General features: G+C 51.6%; 3 protein-coding genes across 5 annotated transcripts in view; 1 reads left to right on the forward strand and 2 right to left on the reverse strand.

Annotated features, from left to right (window-relative positions):
* SMARCD3 (SWI/SNF related, matrix associated, actin dependent regulator of chromatin, subfamily d, member 3) overlaps positions 1–7001 on the reverse strand; it is an 84833-nt gene extending 77832 nt beyond the window's left edge. The window contains exons 1-2 of one of the 2 annotated variants that reach the window (XM_053999654.1): positions 6929–7001; positions 6104–6263 (exon numbers count right to left, since the gene is read on the reverse strand). The gene's annotated coding sequence lies outside the window, so the exon portion shown is untranslated. Of the gene's footprint in view, positions 1–578; positions 608–6103; positions 6264–6928 lie in introns of those variants that run through there. The other variant, XM_053999662.1, reaches the window with a different exon arrangement.
* A 308-nt stretch (positions 7002–7309) lies between these two features.
* On the reverse strand, positions 7310–12532 carry CHPF2 (chondroitin polymerizing factor 2). Of its 2 annotated transcripts, none has more exons than XM_053999701.1 (4): positions 12066–12532; positions 9706–10270; positions 9077–9259; positions 7310–8790 (listed from the first exon to the last, which is right to left on the reverse strand). In XM_053999701.1, the coding sequence occupies exons 1-4, from the start codon at positions 12326–12328 to the stop codon at positions 7528–7530; spliced, it is 2274 nt and encodes a 757-aa protein (XP_053855676.1). In that variant the 5' UTR covers positions 12329–12532; the 3' UTR covers positions 7310–7527. The 2 variants fall into 2 exon arrangements, with proteins under 2 accessions (XP_053855676.1, XP_053855668.1); XM_053999693.1 differs by having other exon boundaries at positions 9706–10304; positions 12066–12139.
* Positions 12533–12761: 229 nt separating this feature from the next.
* ABCF2 (ATP binding cassette subfamily F member 2) lies at positions 12762–23885 on the forward strand. Its single transcript, XM_053999715.1, has 15 exons — positions 12762–12813; positions 13032–13199; positions 16203–16415; positions 17316–17498; positions 17808–17979; positions 18130–18225; positions 19256–19358; positions 19445–19540; positions 19641–19760; positions 20310–20399; positions 20625–20735; positions 20994–21056; positions 21518–21646; positions 22472–22675; positions 23274–23885. Exons 2-15 carry the CDS (start codon positions 13046–13048, stop codon positions 23409–23411), a joined length of 1872 nt encoding a protein of 623 aa, XP_053855690.1. The 5' UTR covers positions 12762–12813; positions 13032–13045; the 3' UTR covers positions 23412–23885.
* Positions 23886–24253: the final 368 nt, after the last annotated feature.

Raw genomic sequence — 24253 nt, forward strand, 5'->3', positions numbered from 1 at the left:
CGTGCCCGGCCCTGGGTACCGCCGGCGCCTGGCAGATGCCCGGGGCAGGGCCGGGCCGGAGAGCGGCCGGGGCGGGGGGGCCGCGCGGCGCTCACCGTCCCGTCCATGCTCCGCTCCCGCCGCGGCCGTCCGCGCGCGGAGCGCCTGCGCGGCGCTGCGGAGAGCGGCCAGGGGCCGTCTGTAAAGTGCATCTCGCCCGCCGCGCCGGGGGACAGGGTCCCGCACCGGGAGCCCGGCCTCGGCCGCGCCGCTGCGGCGGGAGGGCGGTGCAGCCGCGGCCCCTGCCCCGCTCCCAGCCCCGCGGGGGCGGCGCGGCGCGGAGCTCCTCCCGGGGACAGGTGGGTGCGGCGCCCACGCCCTCCCAGCCCCACGGGCTGCTTCGGCTCCGCCGCCTCGACGGACCTCGAGAGAGACGCGGACTGGCTTTATGTCCGCCGCCGCCGCCAGGGTCCCCAGCCCCGCCGCCCCTGCTTCCGCCACCACAGCCACCCCCTTCTCTCGCCACCAGTGCCCCGCACACCGCTGGAGCCCCCTTTCTACCGCAGCCCCCAGCCCCGCACTCCGCGCCCCGCACTCACCGCCGCCCCCTGCCGCCCCCGCCGCCGCAGCCCCGGCGCTCTCGCAGCGCTCCCGGCGCCGCCGCAGCCTCCGCGCGCTCCCCAGCGCCGCCTGCCGGCCCCGCTCTGCATCACCCCCGGGCCGCGGGGCCCGCCGCAGAGCCCCCGCCCCGCCCGGCCCGGCCCGGCCCGGCCCGCGCCTGGCTGGGGCCCAGCACCGCCCGGCACCGAGCGGGGCTCATCGGGAGGCAATGAGAATTCCAGTGGCGATGGGGACGGTAGTAGCAGGATGAGAGAGCAAAGAGGCCAGGGGAGCTCTGAGGCACGTGCAATCCTTCAAACTCAGAACCCGCCCAGAGCTGCGATCCGCTCTCCGCACGCTTTGCCTGGTGTTAAGGAGCTGGTGACTCCCGGGAGGGTCAAGATGAGGGTACCGGGCCTGGCGGGCTACAGGTCTGCGGTTCGGTGTCAATTGTAACAGGAAAATTGCTTCTTAAACGCCCCGGGGGTGATCTGTGTGACATGCACTTTGACAGAGCAATTAGAAGAAACCTTCAGTGTGACCTACCAAAGCCCTGCAGTCCATGGGGATGAGGGAAGTTCGGACAGAACGAGCACTGACAATGAATACTTCATAGTAATGCTCCAAGGAGCTGTGAGGAAGGAGTGAAAGGACTGAGCTCCACCTGCAAGGAGCCAAGCAAACCTGACAGCCTCACATGCTCAAAATCAGTGCAAGTCTAAAAGATGAAGTAAAATATTGTAAAGATCACAAGGTGGATTTAAGTCTTAGTGGGTGTTTTTATGGAGGGACTGTGCACATCCTTTTGGCTTTTTCACCATATTTTCTGTGTCACATTTTGAAGCTTATTTCCTATAGTTATTTGTACCAGCAAAACACTGTTGCAAGTGGAAAATGAGCTTTGTGGGACCTGTCACCAGAAAATTGCCCCCTTTGAGAACCCATGGGCAACGGTTCAGCATGCATGCTGAGAAGATAAGGTAAGTGCCTAGCACATCCAGAAAGAGTTCGTAATGGGAGAGGGTGACTGAAGTACAGGTCTAGGGAGTGAGCCCTGGGACAGTGGGGCATGAAAGCATCTGGTATAGTGGGGTTCAGGCCACAACTCCTGGCTTGAGACCAAGCTGGCAGCTGGCACCTGCACATGCTCTGCAGTGCTGTACAGAATATTTCACAATGGATGTGTGACAAGGCAATGCTCCAAGACAACGAGAAGACAGCAAGCTCCTAAGAACTCTTTGTGCTGGAGTTGAGAATGGAGGAGTATGCTGAGCAATACCTTGCTGTAGCTGGGGAAATATGCACCTGTTAATGAGAGCATCCTGCCCTCTCTCTGCTCATCTGACCAACAGCAACTCCAGAACTTCTGTGAAACAGTTTAGACCATCTGCAAGACCTGGGTTGCACTCTCCAGTGTGCTGGGAATTGGCTCTGCAGCCCTTTGGGGTGAAGCAGCTTGTGAGCTGTGACTGAGTGGAGAACATGCCCAGACAGACCTGAACTGCTGGTCAGGTCTGCCCCAGGGAGGGGAGGCCACCCTGGGAGATCCCCCAAGGGAGATGGGCTACTGGTCTAGGTCACATGGCAGAGGCACATCATTTATATTCTGGTCTTGGAGAAGACTGGACACTATGATTAGATAAAATACCCGAGTTCACAGCATCTGGGGTTTTTTTTGGGTTGGTTTTTTGTTTGTTTGTTTTTTAAGTATACTTGTTAATTTGGGATAGAGTAGCAGCTCTGTCGCAGATGAAAAAGGTGGAGAGTCTATTTTTACCTGTTTCTTGAAGTTAAAAATGCAGCTGGGACCGAAGCTTCTTTTGTTTGTAACATACACTACACGTCCTTCTCTAGGATCAACAGATTATTCCAACAGGATATATCAGCCAGTCTAAAACATGCAATGGATGAGATTACCTTCACAACTGAAGACAAGGAAGAAAAACATCCATTGTTGTGGACCCAAAGAAGGTGAAGTATACACAAAAGTAAACACACCCAGTGCATGTTGGGGAAAGCAGATTCATCAGATAAGAGTGTGCATTTCTTCAGGGCTATAAGATCATACCCAACAGTCATGGTAATTTGTCTTCCTGGCCAGTACATGACCCCACTACATGATACAGACCAGTACATGATACAGACTCAGTATCATGATCCTCACATAGTTCATCATTTCTGGCTGAAATAAAGTGCATCCTTGAAAAAGATCTAGTCTTTTTTAGCACAAGAGACAAAAACGGTGGCACAGAGTCAAATCAAAAGCACACCTGACTGATCTACCCTCTCCCTGACAGTGGGCAACGCTGCCTAGAAAAAAAACACTAAATAGGGTGGATGAAGAGTGCTCCTTCCCTGGCAGCTCTCATAACACTTACAGATTTGTAATTCAGAGACCTGCTGTACCAGAGGTTTTGGCTTTGTGTTTTAACAGCCTTTGATAGATTTCTCTTTTGCAAATTTCATCCACTGTATAGTGACAGTCATGAAATTTAAGGCCATGAAGGACTTACTCTACCCACTTACATTTGACAAGTAATTTCACACTTGTCTCCAATGACTTCTGTTACACAAACCAAGTAAATTGCAGCACCCAGGAGAAGTTACCACTGTAATTCCACTAGCTACTCACTTGCAGCACTGAAAGCATGTGCCTGTTTTCCTTTGGAATTAAATCTGCTGCAGTCATGCCTTACCCCTGGACAACTAAAAGCTGCTTTAGTATCCAGTGTTTTCACTTTGTACATGTACTCACACACCCTAATCAGATCACTCACAACCTTCTAAGAGTTCATAGAAACATAGGAAGGTTTGGGTTGGGAGGGACTTTTAAAGGCCATCTAGTCCCACCCCGCCATGGACAGGGACATTTCCAACTCATAATAAGGTCACTCCAAGTCCCGTTCAACCTCGCCTTGGAGACCTCCACGGATGAGGTTCTTTGGGCAACCTGTGCCAGTGCTTTCCAGCCTCATTTTAAAAATGGTCTCTCGTCTAGTCTGCATCTATCCTCTTTTAGTTTAAAACTGTTAAATCCAGTTTAAAGTAATTACCCCTTGTCTTACAACTACAAGAGTTCTGCATCTCACACTGTAAAATACTTCTTACAATCTTCAGGTAAGTTTTGTGATCTTCAAATGTTCTTCTTTTCTCTGTTCCCTAGAAGCCTTAAAAATAGGCTGTGTGCTATGCCACCAGGGCCCTTCTTGCTGTCTCACATCAACAGCAATTGATTTCTGTTTCCCCCAGACTGTCTACCTGTAAAGATCTGTTATATCATGTCTTAAATCTATACTTTACAGGGCTGGGACAGAGCCTGGATATTAGTGTCTGAAACAGTGGTCCAAGAAAAATTAAGCTGCTTGCACTTTAATACAGTCAGTTTCTTTGCAGACTTACCTTTTTTTAACATGCAGTCCTCTCTGGAGGAGTGATACAACATCTTCCCCAAGCACATAAGTTTGCATTTGAGTGTTCTAAGACAAAAGTCTATATGAAGGGCCTTACTCTTCTTCACTATTATCCTCTCTTCATGACTTTTTTGCATATTTTTATATATCTGCTGGTTTTATTTGTAGCGATCTTATATTTGCTTCCAAATAATCAATTAAGTGTCAAACAACACTGGCTGGAGAACTCTCCCTCAGATAAAAACCAGAATCCCCAGCTTATGGATTGGGCAGTTTGCTGGCAGTATTTCCTGCCTTTCCTTTCCCACAGAGCTGGATTGTAAAAAAATAGAAGAATCAGCTTCCAGCTTCCCTCAGCTTTCTCCCAAGATCCAAGATGCTCTTAAGAATTTTAAGTTCTGTGTAGTGTTGCATCATCATCTGACATACCCTGAACACAGGCAGGGACTTGCCAACAACAAGTTGGCAACAACATTCCTGGCTTTTGGGTTACATCCATCAAATCTCACTACCCTGTTTCCCATTATTCTTTCTTCTCTAATGAGGACTCACTAATGATTCTTGCTTGCCCTATGTCTTTTCAAACCCTTTCCTTTAGCAGCTTGTTTTACATCCCAGACATCCCCACCTGTCACATCCCCTACAGCTCTCAGTCAGCAATTCCTGACAACCAATTCCTGTATCTCTCCCACGTTAATGCTCAGCTTAGTGGCATGACACCCTCTGTGTCCCTGTGCAGAAAATCTGCTGCTTGCTTGGTTTCTTACAGCACCCAGTGTCCACTGCCAGTCCTTCCAGATGTGTTACGTAGAACAATGATCCAAGGAATTCTCCTTGGATATTACACTGTACTGAAACTTGCAATTACAAGCTCTGTATCCTCACTGACACCGGGAAGTTATTTTTCAGGCACCAGAATCTCTTTTGCATTCAAGACCAGCACACCATCCCCAAGGTGAGCAGCACTGGAGTTTTCACTCTGTCCGTCTCTGCCGTGGCACATGATCCCACCTGGCAGTCGCTGCATTCCAAGGAGACATTAACGTGAGCACACACAGGCCTGTGCTGCTCACAGGGCAAAGTCAGACCTGGTTTTGCAGCACAAACCCCTTGCCCACCAGGCAGTCTCAGCCAGCTCATCATACAGAAATGCCCGTGGGCAGCTCTGGGTCATGCCCAGCCATTCTGCCACTCATATAGCCTGGCTTTTGTCTAACAGCGAGGCAAAAAATTCTCACGCAAGCATCCTTTCTGTGTGACAGCAGAAATGAGGAACAGAGTTGTTTTCTTATAACGGCTCTAATTGCAAAAAAGGGAGAACCACCACTGCAGGTGGGGTCTGCAGGGCATGCTGGGTGTGGATCAGAGGCCCACTTGGGGTTCTCCACATCTAAAGGATATGAGATGATGCACACTATTCTTTTGTGTTTGGTCTAACACATATTTTAAATAGCACCCTACACAGCCCGAGTCTCTTTCCTACCTGTATTGTAATTGATCAGGACCTCCTCATGCAGAACGACTCTCATAATAATAAAAGGTTTCCCAGGTAATTGCCGGTGTCCTCATTCTGTGAATGTGTGCTTAGATGTTGCATATAGGAAAAACTTTGCAAAATAAGGGCCTTGTTAACCTTGTAAAATCATGGCTCAGGCCTGCTACTTTGGCTAAGTAGAAGAGGACTATGGGAAAGTGACTCATCTGAATTGGAGGTAGAAAAACAAGTTATATAACCATTACGTGCTCACATTGTGGTGAATGCTGGTTAGCTGAATTACATTTGCTATGCTAAAATGGAATGTAACTGCTAACAGCCTAGCTACTTTAAAAGGCCCGTTTTTTCCAATAAAGGGCTCTCCTTTGCACCTGCCTGGGGAGTCTGCATTGCTCTGCTTCATTCACTTAGCAACAAACACACATCCACATAAAGCACTGCAGAAATCTGTGATCTTCCCATGTAAATGTAACTGAGACATGCCTTACTTGTTAAATAACAAAATCCGAAATTTCTATCCAATTTGAACCAATGTTGCTGACTTTGAATCCTTCTTTTAAGCTTTTCTAATTTTTCAGCATCTCTTTTGTTGCCCACACCAGACCTTCACCTCGCTCACCTCATGAGATGAGTGTAGCAAGTACAACCTCTCTCCGTCAGCAGTGACCCTGCAGTGATGAACAGGGTCAGTCACACTTGCTGGCTTATCACATAAATTCACAAGCTCACATCGGGGCTTTGATTTCTGGGATGCTGGCTGGAGAAATGATGCTGGAAAGCTGAAAAAGCAAAAGGATTAGTGGGGTCCTGGTGGATACCAAGCTAAACATAAGCCAGCAGCATTCCCATGGAACAAAGGTGGCCAACAGCATCCTGGGCCACAGCAGCAGGACTGCGACCAGCAGGTCAAGGACAATGACCTGCCTCCTCAGCACAAATGGGACATGCCAGGAGTGCTGTGTCCTGGAGAAAAGGAGGCTTAGAGGTGACCTTATTGCTCTCTACAACTTCCTGAAGGGAGGTTGTAGACAGGTGGGGGTCAGTCTCTTCCACTGGGCAGCAACTGACAGAACAAGAGGACAGTCTCAAGCTACGTCAGGGGAGGTACAGGTTGGATATTAGGAAAAAAATTTTCACCGAAAGAATAATAAAGTACTGGAATTGTCTTCCCAGAGAGGTGGTAGAATCACCATCTCTGGATGTGTTTAAAAAAAGACTGGACGTGGCACTTGGTGTTATAGTCGAGGTGTTAGGGCATAGGTTGGACTTGATGATCTTGGAGGTCTCTTCCAACCTCATCGTTCTGTGATTCTGTCCAGTCTGGGCTTCCCAATACAAGACAGACATGGACATACTGGAGTTAGTCCAGTAAATGGACGTGGAAACATTAAGTAATGGGAACTGGGACTGTTTTGTCTGGAGAACAGGCTCAGGGCAGTCTCACCTGTGTGTGTGTCAGTAATGGGAAAGTGTAAGGAAGACAAACAGCTGCTGCTCAGTGGCGTCCAGTGATGCTGAGAGAAACAATGAGCACAAATTAAAATGCAAAAAAAATTTCATTTGAACAGCAGAAAGAAGTTTTGAACTGTAAATGTTACTATCCACTCTACTGCTGGAAGTCTCCATCCCCAAGATACTTAAACTGGAACCACTCTGCAGCTCTGGAAGAGCCAAAACCATCAAAGTGAAAGTGGTTGAGTAGCTTTGTCCAACTAACCCAGACAAGCTGTGTTTATGCCTCTTGAAAAAGTGAAACGCATAAACACAGGAGGGTGTTTACCTCCCTCATCCCAGAGGCTGCACAGTTTACAAGTGACAACATTACTCTGCCTGGAAAGAAAATTTAATTTATTTTAAAAAAACCCAAAATAAACCAAACCCCTCTACTGAAACAGCCTTATTCCATAGCCCATGTGCCTCAGGGTCTGAGAGAGTCTTCCTCCTCCCCTGACCTCACATACCCTTCACCCATGGCAAGGCTGAGAAGGGGATGGAAAGTGACGAGTGTTAAGGTGCTGAGAAGCTCTTGAAGTTTCTCATCTCTCAAGTGCTGTTGGCCTGTTCCTGCTCAAAGAGGGCCATGGCTAAATGTGAGCGGGATGCAAGTCCTTCCAAGTTACTGAGCACACAGCGGTGGTACAGTTCCTCGCTGAGCCGGGGATTGCAGCTTCTCAGTGTGTATTTCTGCACTAGCCCTGGCTCCACAGCCCTGAACAGGTGCAGGCCAGAATAGTGGAGGAAGACATCAAATACCTCCATGCTCTCCAGCACCTCATCTCGGTCCAGGATATCAGCTGCGAGCTTGGTACGTGCTGTCATGTAGTCAGAATTATAAAAGCAGGCCTCAGCAAAGGAATGTCTGTCAAAATGCCCATCTCTCAGGAAGTCAGTGCTGGAGGATGCTGTCTGATCACCACGGTACACCAGCGCAGGGTTGAACTCCTGGAAATGCACAGGGAAAAAGACTTGCCAATTGCTGATGGTATTCATGCGGCAGCGGTTCAGAAACTCCATGTTGATTTCTGTCCAGACGCTGGCCAAGAAAAACAGTGTGTCCACAGGGTGCTTCTTTGAGACTATATCCATGAGCTTTACTTGCGATGGCACCTCTGTTTTAACACTAATCCATGGGATTTTAACTTCTGCATAGCGTTTCTCTAGCTCTCCTACCATGGCTTTGACTCCAGCAAAAACATCCACCTGACCAACCCTCTGGGCATCGTAGGGATGGTAGATAAAAAGCAAAGTCAGCAAGGCATTATCATGTGTGTCCAGTGTGTTCATAGCAAACATATCCAGGAAGTTTGCTACAAAATCCAGGTCCTGCACTGTCAAGGGAAGCACCATTTGCACCCGTGTGGCCTCTGTCACATATGGCATGGGAATAATTTCCACCTTACTTAAGGGTCGGACCAAGCTCACTCGCTTGGCCAAAACGTGACTGTGACCCTTCTGAGTGGCAGCCTCCAGGAGCAGGTCCAGGGTGTATTCCATGCCCCGCGTGGGGTCGAAGCGCCGGTAGCCATTCAGCAGCTGCCGCTTGCTGAAGCGGAGCAGGGGCTGATAGAGACGGTTCAGCTGCTCCACCGCAGACTCAATGATTTCACTAACATCTGCCTTACTGGCTCCAGAGAGCTCACACTTTGGGGAGCCGTCAGGACAGGAGAACAGGTGCTGTTCCGTGAAGTAGTCCCAGCTGATCACCTCAAAACGAGACTTTGGAAGGAACGGGGCATTAATGCCCACAGGCCAGGTCACACCCGCCTCACCTGCAGGGGTCAGTGCTGTCAGGTTCCTGATCTGCATCTGTGCAAAGAGAGAACACAAACTGATTGCCACTATGTTCTCAAAGATCTAGGCCAGCTCCTCCCCAGGCCCACTTCAACCCCTACAACTGTACATGGGTAGTGTCACACCAGGAGTTTTGGGTAACCCGGTATCAGAAGTTCTGTTTCTGAGACAAGGGACTATAGCCTGTGTCTGATTGACAGTTGCCCACAAACAGAAGCAATGATCTTCCTCCAGTGTGCTGAAAATGAAGGAAATCCTCTGTTTGGTCAAGGAGCTTTTGCAGGTAGCCCTCACCACATACCTGGAGGTCCTGGATCTCCTGATAGACTCTGTCCAGCTGGATCCTGCTGAACTGCTTGTGCAGCCGGTACATCAGGGTCATGTCAGAAACAGGGTGAACCGCAAGAGCTGCTTGGAAATCCTCTTCTTCCTCCTTCTCCAGTTCAGTATTCTTGGCTAATTCATAAGTGTGATAATGCTGGCCCTGAAGCAGACAAAAGCCAGAAAGACTGGCATGGAACTTGAGTTCACAGAGGAGCGTTTCCTCACCCCACACACACGTCTGTGTGTACTTTCCATACTGAGTGCAGTTTCCAGAAAAAAAATGTGGTAAGTTGTACCTCCCACCCTGCACTGCATTCCCACTTGATCCTCAGTACCAACATACCCTTTATCGTGCCCTCAAAAACCTGTGAATCAGCCCTGCTAGTAAGGCTGAAAATTAAATCCTGTGTGTGCTCTCTCCCTCAACATACCAGCTGTGATTCTGGGCCCCCCCGCCAATGCTGCCATAGCACAGAGCCCTTCCTTCCTCTGCAACTCACAGCAGCAGCTCACAAAAAAAGCCACTTGGCTATGCAGTAGAGAATGAATCAGATTCTGGGCTTTGTCAGGCTCAGCTAACACAAAACCTGAGCAGGGAGGTAGTACCTGGAGCTGGGAAACACAAGTGATGCCAAGGAAATCAATGATGCAACGACCTAGCCACTCATCTGGGCGCACACTGAGGATCTCATTGCGGCAGCTGTCCAGGTGTGGGTGGAGCTTAAGCAAGAGGCTACGGGATAGCAGGTAGCCAAAGCCCCCGTGACAGTAACGGGCCTGCTCATCTCCCCCGATGAACTCCTCTGCTCGGCCCAGGTACACATCTTGGTTAATACTCAGGTGTGTCACCAGAGCCTTGACCTGCTCAGCTTGGGCATAGGTGTCATCCTGCATGATGTAGAACCAGTCATAGTCAGAACCAAAATGTTGATGGATATAGTTCATGGTCTCATACATGAGCCAAATGGGCCTCTCGTCGCCGTGGGCCACCAGCACCATGCCATGGGGCACCTTGGCACTGCGCAGCCCGGTGAAGTACAGCAGGCGTGGGAAGTGGTGGGCCACTGTCTTGTTCACTGCCACTGCCAATGTGTTCAATGTGGCCTTGGAGGTCAGCACAGCCACAAACAGTCTCTCATGGAATCCCAATTCTGTCTGAATGTAGCGAGTTCTGTAAAGGAAGTACATACCTACATGACAAACAGCTGGAGGAGAAAAAAAAAATCAAAGAATTATGGTAACCTGGGACAAATCATTAAATGCTGGAATCTACCCAGGGTGAAAAAGTCAAGCCTAGTCATAGAAGTTTAAGAGAAGACTCACTAGTGAAAATCCCATTTTGTAAAAACACTTGCTTCTTTCAAGGTTGCTACAATCTCACATTATCTATTTGAGCTAGAAAACTGTGCCACTGCAATTAAAATTAAAATACCACAGAGCTAACCACTTGAAGCTTAGTACATGGTGCAGCTTAGCAGGTATGCTCAACAAAAACACAGGAATGATTATTAAGGAGTCTCTAGTGCTGGTGGCTGAGGGGTGCTGGGGTACACCAGCTGCACACGGGGCCCTGGGTGCTGGGAGATCACTGAAGACCCAGGCCATGAACCAGCAATGGGTGGTGGTCTTTGGCCACACAAAAGGCACAAAGCCCGGCAGGACCCAGTGAACAATGAGGAGACTCCAGACCAAAAACCACCACTGCACCAAGGGGCACATGAGGAAACATATGAAGAGAACAGACAGACTGTGAGGGTACAAAAGTCCAGGGGTCCCTTTGTTCAGGGTCCCTCTGCAGAGGCACCACCCTGAGCTGTTATGAAATTGCTACACCATAAGTGAAATACTAAGAGAAACCAAAGAGACTCTGCTACAGGAAACTTGTCTGGCAGTATGAGCGTGGTGTGTGGAAGGAGCTGAGCAAGGCACCTCTTGGGTCACCAGAGCTGCAAAGGAGCCTCGGTCCCAGCAAGGACAGCCCAGGGCAGGCGCGGCCCAGGGCGGGCACAGTGTGGCACCCAGAGCGGCTCCTGGATGGTCAGGCAGGAAAATTTCCTTAACACATACACTACGATTAGTTGACCAGAATTTTCCTAACAAGTAGACCAGTTAAAACAAGTTTTGAAGAATAATTTAACACGTTCTATTAAACATGAGTAACAAAACAACTCCCAGATCTCAGAATGGTTTGGGGCAGAAAAGACCTTTAACGTCATCTAGTTCCAACATCCTGCCACAGGCACAGACATCTTCCACTAGACCAGGGTGCTCCAAGCCCTGTCCAACCCAGCCTAGGACACTGCCAGGGATGGGACAGACACAACTTCTCTGGGTAACCTGTGCCAGTGCTTTGCCATCCTCACAGGAAAGACTTTCTTCCTAATATCTAATCTAAACCTACTGCCCTTCAGTTTGAAGTCACCCTGCCTTGTCCTGTCACTCCACGTCTTTGTTAAACAGTCTCTCCATCCTTCTTGGCTGCTCCCTTTGCAGTACTGTAAGGCTGCAGCTAGAACACTGTGAAGCTTCTTTTCTCCAGACTGAACAATTCAAATTCTCTCAGCCTTTCCTTCACCCCTCTAATCATCTTGGTGGCTCCCTCTAGACTCACTCCAACAAGTTGATGTCCTTTTAGTGTTGGGGACCCCAGGGCTGGATGCTGCATTGCAGGTGGGGTCTCACCTGAGCAGGGCAGAATCACCCTCCCTGTACTGAGAAGAAATAGTCTCACTCTTCTTGGGCAATTTTGCTACCTTTTTTCCCCTCAGGTTAATTTCCTGAACACATCTCTTGCAGCCCTTAAGGCAACAATCTTGGCCGTTGCCTTGGTGCACCACACTCTTACTACACAAGTTATTTCAAACAGTAAACTTCACCTCGAACCTGTTCGCTTACACGAAGATTCAAAACTTCCCATGAGAATATTTTGCTTGAAGAAAATCCAGGCCAGAAAAAACACGCCTTACCTGAGCACTTTTTTGTAAGGCTTGTTGGGGTCTCTGTAATACGGCACAATCCGAGGCCTGAAGTCCTCGTGGCCCGGGCCCGGCCTCCCCTCCGCTGCCTCGGGCGGAGCCCCACGGGCGGGCGGGCCCGGTGCCAGGCAGCGCTCCTCAGCCGCGCCGTGGCTCCAGGAAGCGCGCAGGAGGCTCAGGCTGCAACCCAGGGACAGCCCGAGCAGGAGCGGCAGCGCGGGCCGCAGCGCGCTCAGGACCGCGCCCAGGCGCATCGCGGCAGCTACGGCCAGGCCGGGCTCTCGGAGCAGCCGCAGGACATGGCGGGCGCGGGGCGCTCGGGCGGCAGCGGTCCCGCGGGACGGCGGCCCCAGGGCTCTCTTACCCGCAGGCCGGTGACAGGACGGAGGGCGGGCCGGAGTTCCGAGACAGGGGCGCGGGGAGTGACGGCGGCTCCAGCCCGGCCGCGCTCCGCCGCTGCCACCTCACCTGCCACATCGCCCCGCGCGCTTCCGCTTCCGCCGCGTGGTGCCCTGCGGCCGCTCTGGCCCGCGCCGCCTTCGCCTCTATGGTAACCTGCGGGGGCGGGGCCGGGCCGGCGCGCGGCATGCCGGGAGGCGCGGCGGCCGTGCGGACTGCCCGCGCACCGCCCGGCGCCGGTGACGGTCCGCGCTACGATTGGCCGGTGCGCCGAGGGGGCGGGGCGCTCGCACGCGGTCGCGGCGGGGCTGTTGCGACAGAAGGAAAGCGCGAGCGGCCGGTGCGGGCGGGCCCGGGGAGCTGAGCGTGGGGAGCAGCGGGGCCGGGTCGGGCCGGGGTGGGGTGGGCGGCGCGGCGCGGGCAGCCCGGCAGGCGGGCGGGAACCCTCATCAGGAGCCGGGGGCGCCGTGTGCTCCGGGCCGGGGAGCAGAGGCGGGGCGACCCGGGCCGGGCCGGATCGGCGCGGCCTAACGGCGCCTGTCGCCCCCTCTGGCGTAGCTCCCACCCGCGCCATGCCTTCCGACCTGGCCAAGAAGAAGGCGGCCAAGAAGAAAGAGGCGGCCAAGGCCCGGCAGCGGCCGCGCCGGGTCGCGGACGAGAACGGTGATGCCGGGACGGAGCCGCAGGAAGTCCGGCCCCCGGAGGCCAACGGGACGGTGCTGCCAGGTGAGAAGCTGGCCGGTCCTGTGTCTGCCCCGCGTGTCCCAGGGCGGGGGGCCTGGCCGGCGCCGTTCCCGGCGGACCGTGTGCGCTCGGCTGAGTCCCGGGGTGCCGAGCCGCGACGTTGATGTTCTGATGAGGCACCTCGGGCATGGGCTGCGCGGAACCGGGCGGCTGCAGTAGCTGCCGTCGGGACCGCTCTGCCCTGGGGCAGCAGGACACCCGCGGGCCCGGGGGCTCCGCACGGGCCACGAGTGTGAAGGATGCCCACTGGCCCTCGCTTGAGGCATGGCAGTGTGAAGGTGGAGGGGGCTAATGGTGTTTTCCCCTCTCTCAGACACTGTCCCTATCTGCTGCTACTTGATGCCCGGACCTGTTTGGGTTTTCTTGGGTTTTCGTTTCGTTTGGAGTTTTCTTTCCTGCTGCAGAAACCACTGTAGCGTCTGAATTAATTCTCTTACTGCTATTTGCTATGACTCTCTGCTCACCTGTTTCTCTGAGACGTAGCTGGTTTGCAGAAACTAAGAGCCTGCCTCTAAAAGAGGTTTTGTGCCTGTTAAAGAGAAAGGTTTTGCCACAGGGAGCTGTTGGTCCTAAAGGAAATAGGGCTGGTAACGCTTAAAGAGAGTTTATTTTTGGGCCTTCCTTTAGGTCACCGGGCAGCCCGCGAGGTTCCTTCAGGCTCAGCCCGCGGTGCGCTGTGCCAAGAGGCAGTCGGTGTGTGGCACGGAGCCCGGGGGACGGCAGGGCCGCAACGGCCGCGGCTCCCGGCGCGGTTGTGGCTCCGGGAGGGTCCCGGCGCGGTTCGGGGCTCCGGGAGGGTCCCGGCGCGGTTGTGGCTCCGGGAGGGTCCCGGCGCGGTTCGGGGCTCCTCCGGGAGGGTCCCGGCACGGTTCGGGGCTCCGGGAGGGTCCCGGCGCGGTTGTGGCTCCGGGAGGGTCCCGGCGCGGTTCGGGGCTCCGGGAGGGTCCCGGCGCGGTTGTGGCTCCGGGAGGGTCCCGGCGCGGTTCGGGGCTCCTCCGGGAGGGTCCCGGCACGGTTCGGGGCTCCGGGAGGGTCCCGGCGCGGTTGTGGCTCCGGGAGGGTCCCGGCGCGGTTGTGGCTCCGGGAGGGTCCCGGCGCGGTTCGGGGCTCCTCCGGGAGGGTCCCGGCGCGGTTCGGGGCTCCTCCGGGAGGGTCCCGGCGCGGTTCGGGGCTCCTCCGGGAGGGTCCCGGCGCGGTTCGGGGCTCCTCCGGGAGGGTCCCGGCGCGGTTGTGGCTCCGGGAGGGTCCCGGCGCGGTTCGGGGCTCCTCCGGGAGGGTCCCGGCGCGGTTGTGGCTCCGGGAGGGTCCCGGCGCGGTTCGGGGCTCCTCCGGGAGGGTCCCGGCGCGGTTGTGGCTCCGGGAGGGTCCCGGCGCGGTTCGGGGCTCCTCCGGGAGGGTCCCGGCGCGGTTGTGGCTCCGGGAGACCCCGGCGCGGTTGTGGCTCCGGGAGGGTCCCGGCGCGGTTGTGGCTCCGGGAGGGTCCTGGCGCGGTTGAGGCTCCGGGAGGGTCCCGGCGCGGTTGTGGCTCCGGGAGACCCCGGCGCGGTGCGAGCCGCTGGCGCGCGCCGGGGCCGCCGCGGCGGAGGCAGCCCGGCCCGAGCCGGCCAATCGCCGGCCTCCGCCGGGTTCATTTGCATACCGCCTCCCTATTGGTGCAGCGCGGGCGGCCCCGCTCCGGCCGGGTCTCGGGAGGGGCGGGCACCGAGCGGGCTCCTCCGGGACCGGCCCCGGCCCTGCCGGAGCTCCGGAGCCTTTGGACAGCGCTCTCGGGTACGGGATGGCATGGCTGGGGTGTCTCTGCAGGGCCGGGACTTGGACTCGATGATCCAAGTGTGCGGGACTTGGACAAGATGATCGAGTGTGATGTGGGTCCCTTCCAGCTCAGGAGATCATGTGATTCTGTGTCAATACCGGCATATTTCTTGCTGAGCTATTTATGTATCGGGGTAACATTCCCTTACCCATTTTTGCTCACCTGTTTCATTCTTTGTTGTCACTGACCTGTGGCATTGCCCAAAGGGGTCCTGTACCAGTGCTAGTGACATTTTTTACTCCTCGGCTAAGGCACATTTGCCATGGTGTTAATAGTGATTTTGCAGAGTGAGTGATTTTGCTAGGAGTGCTGGATGCTGACAACCAGGGTGTCATTCCGTACTGGCACGATCAGAAATCAGGTCTGCCTGCCAGGATCCCCAGTGCCATTGGCTGCTTCAAAGGGCAGCATCTCTCACTGAGGAGTGAAGTTGGCCTGTGACAGGTCAGCATGACAGGAAGGATGGCAGTGACTCTGGCACAGGCAGCCCAGAGAAGCTGTTGGTGCCCCATTTGTAGGAGTGTCCAAGGCCAGGTTGGACTGGGCTTGGAGCAACCTGCTCTAGTGAAAAGTGTCCCTACACATGGCAGCACGTTTGGAATTAAATGGTCTGGAAGATGTAAGCCAAACCATTTTAGGATTCTCTGATTCTATGATTTTCTTGTACTGTAGGAGGAAAGGAAGATGGAACATGCAGATGGCTATTGTAGCTCCTCAGAAAATTAGTAGGGTCTGTTTCAATGCTGCTGCTGCTGCTTCTCTATTCTCAGCTTTCCCTTTGTTTATTTTCTAGTCAATTCATTTTCTGGCCAAGTCTTTTCTTACACTTGCAGGCAATACTTTGTATGCTCTATTCCTAGTCTAGTTTTTCCTGCAAGGGGGGGTTAGTCCCATCACATTCAGAAAACGGCTCACTGTTGTGGCTGCTCACTTAGTTGTGATGGTCCTGCTTTGTTTAGATGACATTTAGATATTTAGCTGGTGGAAGCTCCTACTAGACCATATGTATCCTCCTGCTAAGCTGAAAAGCTGAGTGTCATTGCATCCTGGTCTCCTCAGCTCTTCCGTAGAAATGGGAGTTGTTTTTGTGGTCCTAGGCTTTTTGATGCAGGGGCTTATGGCTTCCCTTGTGTTTGTAAATCAGTAACACTTCTGGTCTTCTTTACATATAGAGGTGGATGCTCTTACAAAGGAGCTGGAGGATTTTGAGTTAAAGAAAGCTGCTGCCCGAGCCGTGACAGGAGTGCTGGCCTCCCACCCCAACAGCACTGATGTGCATATCATCAACCTCTCACTGACCTTTCATGGCCAGGAGCTGCTGAGTGACACCAAACTGGAGCTGAACTCTGGGAGACGCTATGGCCTGATTGGACTCAATGGGATTGGTAAGCTGAGGGGAAGCAACATGGCTCCTTGGAACTCAGTAAAGGTGTCTCTGCTGAGAAGCTGGGCAGGTGCAGGTGGGAAGTGCTGGAAACCAAAAGGAGGGCTGTTAGACAGACATGGCTGGGACCCAGCAGTTTCTGTTCTCCCATGTCTCCAGCCAGGAGGGGAATTACTAGGATTGCTGATAGAAGTCTGAGATTACATTCTAGATTTGGACTGTGTTTTTGATCTTGTTTCTGTTGAGAGTTGGGTGAGTCTGGGATCGTTAATCTGCCTGATTCCTGTTTGCCTGATTAGCTTAGTAGAGCCAGCAAACCCAATGCTGATGGTGTTGGTCAAAGAACTTGTACTGTATGGAGAAGTAGAAAACGTGTGGTTTGGCCTGACTAGGAAAACAACTGTACAGTCCCTGGAGAAAGTGATGCTACATTGAGAGATGCAGAATATGGGTGTGATTAGAGAGGTGCTAGTAGGAGTGACCGTCTGGTTTAAGTTTCAGGAAAACCCAGGTTGTTTAGGGATGAGTGCATTACTTTCCTCTGTGTTAGAAGTCTTCGGAATCTGGGATCCTGATACCAGCTGTCAGACCTGGTTAGACAGCAGAAACAACAACAGAGATAAAGTTTCCCAAATCTGAGCAAGGGATGAAGTGCAGTGGTTTCCAAAAAGCTTCTTCATGTCTCAGTCCTGTCCTTAGCTAGGAGGGCGGCCTGTCCTACCGAGGCAGTGGGCTCTGCTGTGCCTCCAGTTTGTCTGGCTTCTTGGGAAAAAAATTCCCCAGGATTTTCTGAGATTGGAAAGGGAAGGAATCACAGTGGGATCTGAGTGTATCTCATCAGTTTCACTGTGATGTTGTATCTCACTGAATCTAGCAATTAATTGTGATTATCTGCACACAGGGAAATCCATGCTTTTGTCAGCTATTGGGAAGCGAGAAGTGCCTATCCCAGAGCACATTGACATCTATCACCTGACCCGAGAGATGCCTCCCAGTGACAAGACCCCTCTGCAGTGTGTGATGGAGGTGGATACAGAGAGGGCCATGTTGGAACGAGAAGCGGAACGTTTAGCTCATGAAGATGGTAAAGCTTCTCAGAGTCCCAGGGGACATTTCCTCCATTTCCTTCCCTACCAAAGGAAATCTAGGCTTCTTGGGGAAGTTTTCACATGTTGTGGTACCCGTTTCCCCCAGCTGCCCTGTACTAATGGGCACGGATGACACTTCTTTGGATGAATTATTCCATGCGGCATCTTTAGAAGTGTCTCAGGCTTGGATATGGAGGGAGCTAAATAGGAATAAAGCAGAGGGACTGTGAGGTTTCCCAGCTGTGCAGCGGTGCAGCTGAGAGCCCTTTGTGGGCAGAGGTGCTGACCGGCAGGCTCTCTTTCAGCGGAGTGTGAGAAACTCTTGGAGTTATATGAACGCCTGGAGGAGCTGGATGCTGATAAGGCAGAAGCACGAGCCTCACGTATCCTTCACGGCTTGGGGTTCACACCAGCCATGCAGAGGAAGAAGCTGAAGGACTTTAGTGGTGGCTGGCGAATGAGGGTGGCCCTTGCCAGGTGAGTGGAATAGTGCCGCCTGCCTCCTGTGAGAATGCGTGCCTGCTCGTGACTGCAGAGTCACAGACAGTTCTGAGAACTCAGAGCAGGGTTGGGAGGCTTTGGGTTACCTACACTTACCCTTTGCTGTCATCTCCCCTGTCCTTGCAGAGCACTCTTCATTCGGCCTTTCATGCTGCTGCTCGATGAGCCCACAAACCACCTTGACCTGGATGCCTGTGTGTGGTTGGAGGAAGAGCTGAAAACGTAAGCATGGAGGAGTTTGCTGCTTCTGTGGGTTGTGCTTTTCTGCTTTTCAGCATGTGAGCATGAGCATCTTGTCAGCACATAAGCAAGTTCTGCAGAAGTAACTGTATAGTTCTTGTGGGTGCAAAACTGTGTTGCAGTACCAGTGCCACCTTCTGCTTGCTGCTATGTGAGATTCTTTGATGCAAGGGTAAAGAATTCAATTCAATTCCCTGTCTCCCTGGCACTGAAGAAATGAGAAATGCTGGTTTGTACTCCCAGGTTAAAGGTGCTTCCTTGAAAGCAAGGAGCAGGCCTTTGCAGCCTGTGTACCAGCATTATGTACTGTACTGGTAGTATGAGCTGCCTCCCCACTATTTCTCTGTTTTCACAGAGATGTAGTATCTGAGTGTATTGGTTTCATCTTTTGCTAGTGTGTGAGGTGCCTGGTTTTCATAGCAAGGTAAAATGTTAAGGTGTAAGGCAGAAAGCTTAGGAACAGTTAGGAAGCTCAGGTTATGGGGTATGCATTAAAATAACTGTATTATGAGAAGGGCTTTGCCTTTGCAGAGGTTTTCCCATCAGCTCTGTCAGTTGAACCTTTTGCATCCTCGCTTTAGAAGTGAGGTGCTTTAGAAAAGAACTTTGAACCTCTTTTGGGGACGCTTTAACCCCTCATTGTACGGATTTGGAGCAGAGCCAGATGCAATTTGCGTATGGATGGGAGTCTACTGAGGGGAAAGTAAGCAGCAAATGTTGAAACTTCTTAGAAACGTGATGCCAGTGGAGTCAGCTGCATCAGTGACACAAGTCACTTGCCTCAAAGGCAACCAGCTCTAGGCTTTCTGTGATAACAGGCAAAGACTATGTAATGGTGCAGGGTGTTTTACTAAAGTGAAAACTGTTGGCAGGATTTGCTCACTGCAGTTGGTTGTAGCTGCTTTACTGCCGATTTCCCAGAGCATGCATATAAAGCCTTTGTCACCATCAGGGCTAACGAACAGGATTTCTTTTTCTAATTTAGTCTCTAATAACTTACATGGTGCCACAGGTTCAAGCGGATTCTTGTGCTGATATCCCACTCCCAGGACTTCCTGAATGGCGTCTGCACCAACATCATCCACATGCACAACCGCAAACTTAAGTACTACACGGTGAGTAGACAGAGCCCCATGTGACCAGAGAGCAGAAATAGGGACTGTTCTCTGGCCACATCTGATGTTCCATGCTCTCTTTCCAGGGAAATTATGATCAGTATGTAAAGACTCGCTTAGAACTAGAAGAAAATCAAATGAAGCGATTCCACTGGGAGCAAGATCAGATCGCTCATATGAAGGTACCTGCCTAGCTGCATGAGGCCCCCCCTACCCTTTGAGTGGGCATCCCTGCCTTTCGTCAGCCTTACCACTGTGGCTTTTGGCTAACTCTTTTTGCAGAATTACATTGCACGATTTGGCCATGGTAGTGCGAAGCTGGCCAGGCAAGCTCAGAGCAAGGAGAAGACCCTTCAAAAAATGATGGCTTCTGGCTTGACAGAGAGAGTTGTGAATGATAAGGTAGGATCAGATATGGGATTGCATCTAGAGATCTGTATTTGAAGCACGGACTACAGGAGTAGAAGGGTCTTCAGCAGACAGCAGGAATGGCTGACAGAGCTGATAGCAAGAACAAGATACCCCTCCTTGATGCCAAGTATCCCTGCACTCAGCATGGAGTAATGCTGAACAATGAGAAGGAGGAATTTTCTAGGGGAGGGGAGTGGAGTTGTCTTACCAATAAGGCTACTTTGCAGATATAGAAATCAGAAAGGAATGCCTAGGGCTCATAGGAGATAGGAGAGGATGCTCAGTGCAGCTTCTACTTGTGTAAAGAGTACAAACCCACATTTGTTTCAAAGGGAAAGAAAAAGGGATTTGTTAGCCAGCAGATGAGCTTGCAGGCAGCTCATCAGAATAAATCTGAGTGACTTGCAAGAAGGGCTTATAAAAAGCCACAATCTGGTGCCTTGGTCTACAGCTGATGTTGGTAGTGAGGCATGATTATACCGGAATGACTGGGCTGTCCATGATCTGGGTGTCTCACAGGTGGATATTCTGTGTTAACAGACTTTATCATTCTACTTTCCGTCCTGTGGGAAAATTCCCCCTCCTGTCATCATGGTGCAGAATGTCAGCTTCAGATACACCAAGGATGGGGTGAGTATGGGAGTATGCATACAGAGATTACCTGTATTATTCCTGCCTTGTTTGGGAGTGGGAGACTTTTGGCTGAGCTTCCTGAGGGGGCTGCAGTGTATGACTAATGGAGCAAAGTTCTTGGCAGTGCTAATGCTGGGCCTGCTGGGGACAGAGCGTTACAGGTGCAGCGGGGAGGTTCTGGAGAGTACTGAAAAGGCATAATGTGTTTTTTGTGGTTCGCAGCCATGGATCTATAATAACCTGGAGTTTGGGATTGACCTGGATACTCGTGTAGCTCTTGTTGGACCCAATGGAGCTGGAAAGTCAACACTGCTGAAACTGCTCACAGGAGAGGTTTGCTCCATGCATTGTCTACCCTGCTCTTGGCCTTTACTTTTGGGATAGTCTTCAACAAAGTGCACTTGTTTGCCAGAACACCCTGATCAGGCTTTACAAGTCCTATGGTCTTGTTGAAACATAGGGCTTTTTCTCTCATATTACCTGTTCAGACTGTCTCCCCTGTGCCAGACTGGAGATGGCTGGATTCTGTATTTCTGGCATACTACAAGAGGAGAGATTTCCTGGTGAAATGCTTTTATCTTCTCCTTCTAGCTGCTGCCCACAGATGGGATGATTCGCAAGCATTCGCATGTGAAGATCGGTAGATACCACCAGGTACTCCCTATAGCAGCCCCCAGGGGCAGGGAATGCTGAGGAAAAAGCTGTCAGGAATGAGGAACCTTGCCCCTCTAGTTCTGCTTCTAAGGCCTCTCTCCCAGTGCTGCCTTTCTGTGTCGGGAGATGGGGGAAGGAGTTGTTCCATGGAATAGGCTCCATCTCACGTTCTTACCCTGCAAAGAGGCTGGCTGTGGTCCTTCCTGTTCAATCTCCCACCTGCTATGACAGGTTGCCTTGTGTTTGGTGGTGAACAAGCCTCCTGTTCTGAAGCAGCACTCCTGTTCCTGAAATGGAAATTATTCCCTAATAGTTTGGCACAGAGGCTATCCTGCAGGTGGGATTATTGGCTCATGCGCTCTGCCGCTCACCTGGTACCAGAGGTGTGCAAGGGGGGTAGTGCTTAGGGCCATGAAGTGGTTGGCCTGCACAGCCTGAAGCTGACTTTTCTTCTCTGTCAGCACTTGCAAGAGCAGTTGGACTTAGACCTCTCACCATTGGAGTACATGCTGAAATGCTACCCAGAGATCAAGGAGAAGGAGGAGATGAGGAAAATCATTGGCAGATATGGTTTGACAGGGAAGCAGCAGGTGAGTATGAGCTGTTGAGGTTTGCTTTTTGTTCATTAGGGGAGTAGAGGTTCTGTGTTTTCTGTTACTCTGCTGATACCTGACAGTGTGATACAGTATGCAGCATGCCACACCACAGCATCAAAATGCTTTTTCCATCTCTGCCTTTGAAATTGGAGAAAAAAATAACTCACGGCTCATGGGAACTTCTTTTGGATCACAACAGTGTGTGGGTTAGAAGGGGTGACTCTCTCAGACTCCGGGTGAAAAGAAAGCAAGTTCTGGTATAGTGCTAGACCTGAGCATGTTTTAATTATAATTTGAACAATTTTGCTTCTGTCTTATTTCTGAGATGAATACCAGACAGAAGTGCTAGAAGATTCTCTGTTGTTTGTAGGGTCCACTTGGTTCAGACAAGAGAGTGGGCTCACCTGTGGTGCTCCAAGTCCAAGCATGACATGCTCCTGTACATGACACATCCTGTGTGTGACAGTTGTCCACATTGCTACAGTTCAGCGTTGATTTTTACGTTGGTTTTGCCCATTTATCACTGCAGAAGTTGAGAGTAGTTTGATTGTTGTGTCAGTGAATACCAGTCAGACAAATTAACTGTCCTTACACACCTTTAGTACAAGCTGGGCCTTGCTATGTGAAGTCCCTCAGAAACCCCTGGAATTCCCTTCTTCCCTGGGTGGGAGAAGGTTGGTGTAGGTATAAGGCTAACTGAACATTTGTCTTCTTGTGTCATGGAGCTGTGGGAGCCCAAGATGAGACCCAAGTGGTTTGGGTCAGGGTGGCAGGCTGTCAGGTCACTGCAGACCTGCAAGCCATGTGTGTGTTGGGCAGGTGAGCCCCATCAGGAACCTCTCTGATGGGCAGAAGTGCCGTGTGTGCTTTGCCTGGCTGGCCTGGCAGAACCCTCACATGCTCTTCCTGGACGAGCCCACCAACCACCTGGACATAGAAACCATAGATGCACTGGCAGATGCTATCAATGAGTTCGAGGGAGGAATGATGCTTGTCAGCCATGACTTCAGACTCATCCAACAGGTAAGGACAGTTACGAGTTTTGTCAGAGCACCTTTCTAACATTTTAAGTCATTAAAACAAGGTGTTTTCAACTGACTGGCTCTTACTCATCCCAAAAAGATAGGATGAGTGAAAAAAAATCGCCATTCCCTTACTGTGTTCATGATAAACAATTGCTGAGCTGGCCCAGGAAGACTTTAGGTACTTGAAATAAAGTAAAAACCACCACAAATCTGAAGTGCTGATCTATCCACTATAGCTTTGGCTGCAAGTTCAGGTATGATTTTATTTTTCACTGTGATAGATCCAAGTAGTTCAGGTCAGGAGCTACTTCTGTTTCAATTACCAATTTAGCAAGAAAGGCTTTTCATCTTAGTCCATGAACAAAACCAGAAATATACAGGGACCTAGGACTTTCAGTTCTAAAATCTTATACAAATTATGCGGGAAAACACCAGGGAAGATGTTTCCCTGTGGATACTTTGGTAGTCTAAACATGAAAGTTACCAAACTTTTCTTGCCAGACTTCAGAGAGTAATTTTTAATTAACTTTATAATTTTGGTAAGATTGTAAAAATTTGTACTGCAAACCTCCTCCTCCTTGTGTGTTTGGTCTCAGGTCGCACAGGAGATCTGGGTCTGTGAGAAGCAGACAATCACCAAGTGGCAAGGGGACATCCTTGCCTACAAGGAGCATCTCAAGTCGAAGCTGGTGGATGAGGACCCACAGCTCACCAAACGGACCCACAACGTGTGAGCTGAGGAGCCCCCAGCCCGTTTCTCCGTGGGGCTGGCGGTGGCCACGCCACTCGCCTCCCCACCGGCACCAGCGGGAGCGGAGCTGCTGCTCCCTCTGGCTGCGTTCTAGGATTGCTGCAATACTGCTTCCCCTCGACTTGCCTTGCACCTCCATGTTTGGACAGAGCTGTTCTCTTTTGATCCGGCTACATATGGGCAACTGTTTCCTTATTTAGACAATGTCCCATCTGAGCCAGGCCTTGGAATCTGTTGGCTTGGGGTCATGACAGTGGCCATTGGGGTGTCCAAGCTGCAGTGATACACAAGTGGAGACCCCAGGCCAGCTTCTCCTGCCTTTTCCTTCCCAATTTCTGCTTCAGTTTAGATACTTCACTTCCAACTCCTCTGGCCTTGGTTTGTTTTTAACTATTATTTAACAGTGTAATTAACGATCTGCCTGAGAATCCATCAGTCAATAAAGAGAGAAAAACAATCTTGTCTTGTTTTGTGAGCCATGGTAGTTGGGTTGTGCTGGGGTGAGTCAGCAAGTCCTGAGCTTTGAGTGAGATCAGCCCTTCCTGCTAAATGCTCAGTTCCTCAGTACAACCAAAGCTGTGGCCAGAACTTGAGAGATGTGAAGTGGTGAGCACTGAGTTGTGGAGGCACTGAGCAGGGTCCTCCCACCTGGGGCACCTCTGCTCAGCCAGACTGAACTCTGCATCTCCAGTGAGTCACAGAACAGGCCATGGGTGCCTCTGTTGCAGATAGTGACAGACACAACTTGAAAGTGTTCTGAAGATCATTGTTAGAGACAGAACATAGATCTATGGAACACCAGCGTGTGTTCTTACAAACACACTG

Source organism: Vidua macroura, chromosome 1 (genome assembly GCF_024509145.1).
Source record: "Vidua macroura isolate BioBank_ID:100142 chromosome 1, ASM2450914v1, whole genome shotgun sequence".
NCBI classification, from domain to species: Eukaryota; Metazoa; Chordata; class Aves; order Passeriformes; family Viduidae; genus Vidua; species Vidua macroura.